At 53.2% G+C, this 3,255-nt stretch overlaps 1 protein-coding gene across 4 annotated transcripts in view; it reads left to right on the top strand.

Moving 5' to 3' along the window:
* Positions 1–3,023, top strand: part of LOC102250222 (galectin-9) — a 51,248-nt gene extending 48,225 nt beyond the window's left edge. For all 4 annotated transcript variants that reach the window (XM_014533648.1, XM_014533649.1, XM_005886624.2 and 1 more), the window contains 3 exons: positions 1,410–1,445; positions 2,005–2,037; positions 2,775–3,023. In XM_014533648.1, the coding sequence (XP_014389134.1) occupies positions 1,410–1,445; positions 2,005–2,037; positions 2,775–2,852 (147 nt within the window). In that variant the 3' untranslated portion in view covers positions 2,853–3,023. The remainder of the gene's footprint in view (positions 1–1,409; positions 1,446–2,004; positions 2,038–2,774) is intronic.
* The last annotated feature ends 232 nt before the right edge of the window (positions 3,024–3,255 follow it).

Genomic DNA, 3,255 nt, shown 5'->3' with positions numbered 1-3,255 from the left:
CCCCCCCCCCCCACTACCACAGTAACAGTCATATATGCAAATCTTATCTCATCCTCCTCATGCTTAAATCTCTTCAAGGCTCCAGGCTCAAAAAAAGCTCTAACTCCTGAGCTGGATATGCAGAATCCTTTCTAGTCTTGCTCAGCCCACCTGCCCGCCTCCCACCTCACCCATGAAGACCCTCCATCAGCCTCCACTGCTCACTCCAGGCTCCTTCAGGCCACCACGCTTTTGCATCTGCTGTCCTGGGGCTGAAAGGACACTTTGCCACCTCACCCCAGCCCTTCAATGCTCTGCTTCAATGTGGCTCCCTGCTGACAGGATGCTGAATGTTCCACCCCCTCCCTGTCAAAATGGACATTTCACAACTCTATGCACACCAGGCACCATTTCCTATTGTAACTGTATTTACATGTCTGTCTCCATCACTCCACCTGTCCTTGCCCAAACCCATGATCTTGGAATTCTGACTTGTCCCTTTGTGTATCCCCAGCACTTTGCACAGAGCCTGGAGTGCAGTAGGGACTGGGTCAATGAATGAGGGATGTGGTTTGCACAGTCAGTAGAAGCGGAGACCAGTCAGTGCAAGAAGACCAGTCTGCTGTTTGGGGAGGGGCCTCGGGCAGGAAAAGGAGCTGGGCCTGGCCCTTCCTTGGCCACCTGAGCAGTGGGGGCAAGGGCAAGGGTGTCTCCCTACCCAGCTTCCTGTGGCCCATCACGGTGCATGGTGGGCCCCTGCCCCCTGCCACACTGACTTTAGGATGGAGGAGCTCCAGGGAGCCTTTGCAGGGCAGCCTGACTTTGGCCCTGGCCTTGGGAGGACGGGGTATGCTGACACAACCAGACACAATGGGTACCATTTTGTATTTGATCGCTTCCTACCTGGACAGGCTTGGGCAAGGTGCTTAACCTCTCTGAGCCCGTTCTCTCACTGAGCAAAACTGAAGCTAAGGATGCCTCCCTCATAAAGCACTGAAGCCAGAGCTTGGCACACAGTAGGCCTCACTAAATACTAGTTTTCACCGCCCTGGTGAAATCGGACACGGCAAGTAATGGCTTTGCCTCTGGGAGCTGAGGTGAGCTGTATGTTCTATGTCAGACTCATCCTTCTCGCTCTCTAGAGGAGCCGGCGGGATGTCCCCTCTCCTCCACCCGCCCCCTCCCTGTTCTTAACCATAGTTACCTGGGATGGTGGGTGAGCATCTGGGCACCACGGGCTCAGGGAGGCTTGCTTGGGAGCAGGAAGGAAGTGAGAGTGAGTCTGGGAGGCATTTCTTACCACCATTTTGGCTGTGATCTCCCCGTCAAGTGGCACCAATATTAACCAGCATTTTTATTTTTCGTCCCCTTCAGCCAAGTTACTGGTGGCACCAATATTAACCAGCATTTTTATTTTTCGTCCCCTTCAGCCTCCAAGTTACTGGCAGGCCACCGCATCTCCCATTGTAAGTCTCTCGCTCTCTCTTTGGAAACTCTTCATTCTGGTTCTTCCTGTGGGTTAAAAGGAGGGGGCAGGGCCAGGCATTAGGCCTCTGCCACAGGGCGACTGGCACAGCTGAGGCCAGAACCCTGGGCCACCCTCCTGACGGTCGTGGTTGTGGGGGGTGGAGGGTTTGGGGGAGTAGGGGTGGTTGGCTGGGCTGATGAATTGGGAAACAAGCTGAATTGCCAGAGCCCCTCCCATTCTGTGGACAGTAAAGCCTGCAATTACTTCCTCCTGCAAAGTGAAACTATGCTAGAGGAATTCCCCTGAGAAGGAAGACAGGCCAAAGGCCACAAATGAAACCACATTCCTCTCCAGAAGGAAATGTTGCCCCTACCTCACCCCCTTAAGAGGAGAAACACCTCTACCCTGCAATTTTCAGAGTCTGGTCTGGGCTACTGAGAGGGTCCCCCACTGGCAGCTGCTGGGAGGGTGTGTGTTAAGTGGTGCCCTCTGGTGAGAAATGCCTCACCAATCTTCATGCTGGTGAGAGCAGGTTTCTAACCATTTCTTTCTTACAGATGCAAAAGGTCATCCTTGGACACATTTGCCCTGTAAGTCTGCAAGCTCCAGTCAGCGCACAACCCCGCTCCCTCCTGCTGGTACAAGTCAGCTGGGAGCCTGACTGTAGTTAGTGGAGCTGCCTGTGGAGGGGCAGAGGGCAGGTGGCCATGATGGGGTCTGGGACGATGGCAGGAAGTTGCACCTAGGCTGACAGGAGAGGGCAGGCGAATGGAAGAATCCAGGAGCTCTAGTCCCAGAGGAGGAATGAAAGCAGTTTAGAAAGGAGGATGGGGATATCTGGGGTTGGGACCTCCACTCAGGAGACATGCAAGTCAAAGTCCCTTTGAGACAGCAGCGATTCTGGATCAGGCTGGCTTTACCCAAGACGACTGAGAGGCAGGACCCTTGGGACCAGCTGGAAAGCTGGTCCTCTGTTACTGAGAGGGAGTGCGGTGGCCCCAGCATCTGGACCTGAGGCCCTGCATCCTCATGTCCCAGGGATATCACTGCTGGTCACAGATTTAAGCTGCTGCTTCTCTCGCTCCTGCTGGTACAAGTCGGCCAGGAGCCCTGGAGTTAGTGGAGCTGCCTGTGGAGGGGCTGAGGGCAGGTGGCCATGATGGGGTCTGGGATGATGGCAGGAAGTTGCACCAAGGCTGACAGGAGAGGGAAGGCGAATGGGAGAATCCAGGGGCGGAAGCCTCACATTGGGGCATCCCTTCTAGAGTGCATGGGGGCCTGGGTGCAGGCGCAATCCCACACTGAATTCCTGATCTCTTTTCAACAGAATCCTTATTCCCCCCGGAAGGCGTACTCCAGCCCCCCTGGGGACCACACTCTTGAAACAGCAAACCCCTTCCTTTAAATTAGCCAATCGAGAAAGACTGTGTGTGCGCCTGAGCTCCAATCAAGAGCAAAGGACAGATCACATGCGTTGGGGATTATAAAGCTGAGTAGACCCCCTGGTTGATGTGCACGGGCTTCCAGACCATGTGTGTGCACCCTTCTGCATAGAAGTAAAGATGTTTGTCTTGCTGCCTGGCTCCCGAGTATGTTTTGTGTTCTATGAGGACCTCTGAATTGGGTCTTTGCCTTCTTTCTAACAGGTATAAATACTAATACAGTAGAAGCTCGGTTCTCAAACTAAAATCATTCTGGAAGGCTGTTGGAATAGCGATTTATTAAAAAACCAAATCCATTTTTCTGTTAGATAACAATGTAAATTAAACTAATTCATTCCAGATCTGCAAATGATTCCCTGTTTTAAC

Source organism: Myotis brandtii, unplaced genomic scaffold (genome assembly GCF_000412655.1).
Source record: "Myotis brandtii unplaced genomic scaffold, ASM41265v1 scaffold996, whole genome shotgun sequence".
Taxonomy (NCBI): Eukaryota; Metazoa; Chordata; class Mammalia; order Chiroptera; family Vespertilionidae; genus Myotis; species Myotis brandtii.
Note: the sequence above shows the minus strand (reverse complement) of the source record. Positions and strands in the feature narration are given on the sequence as shown.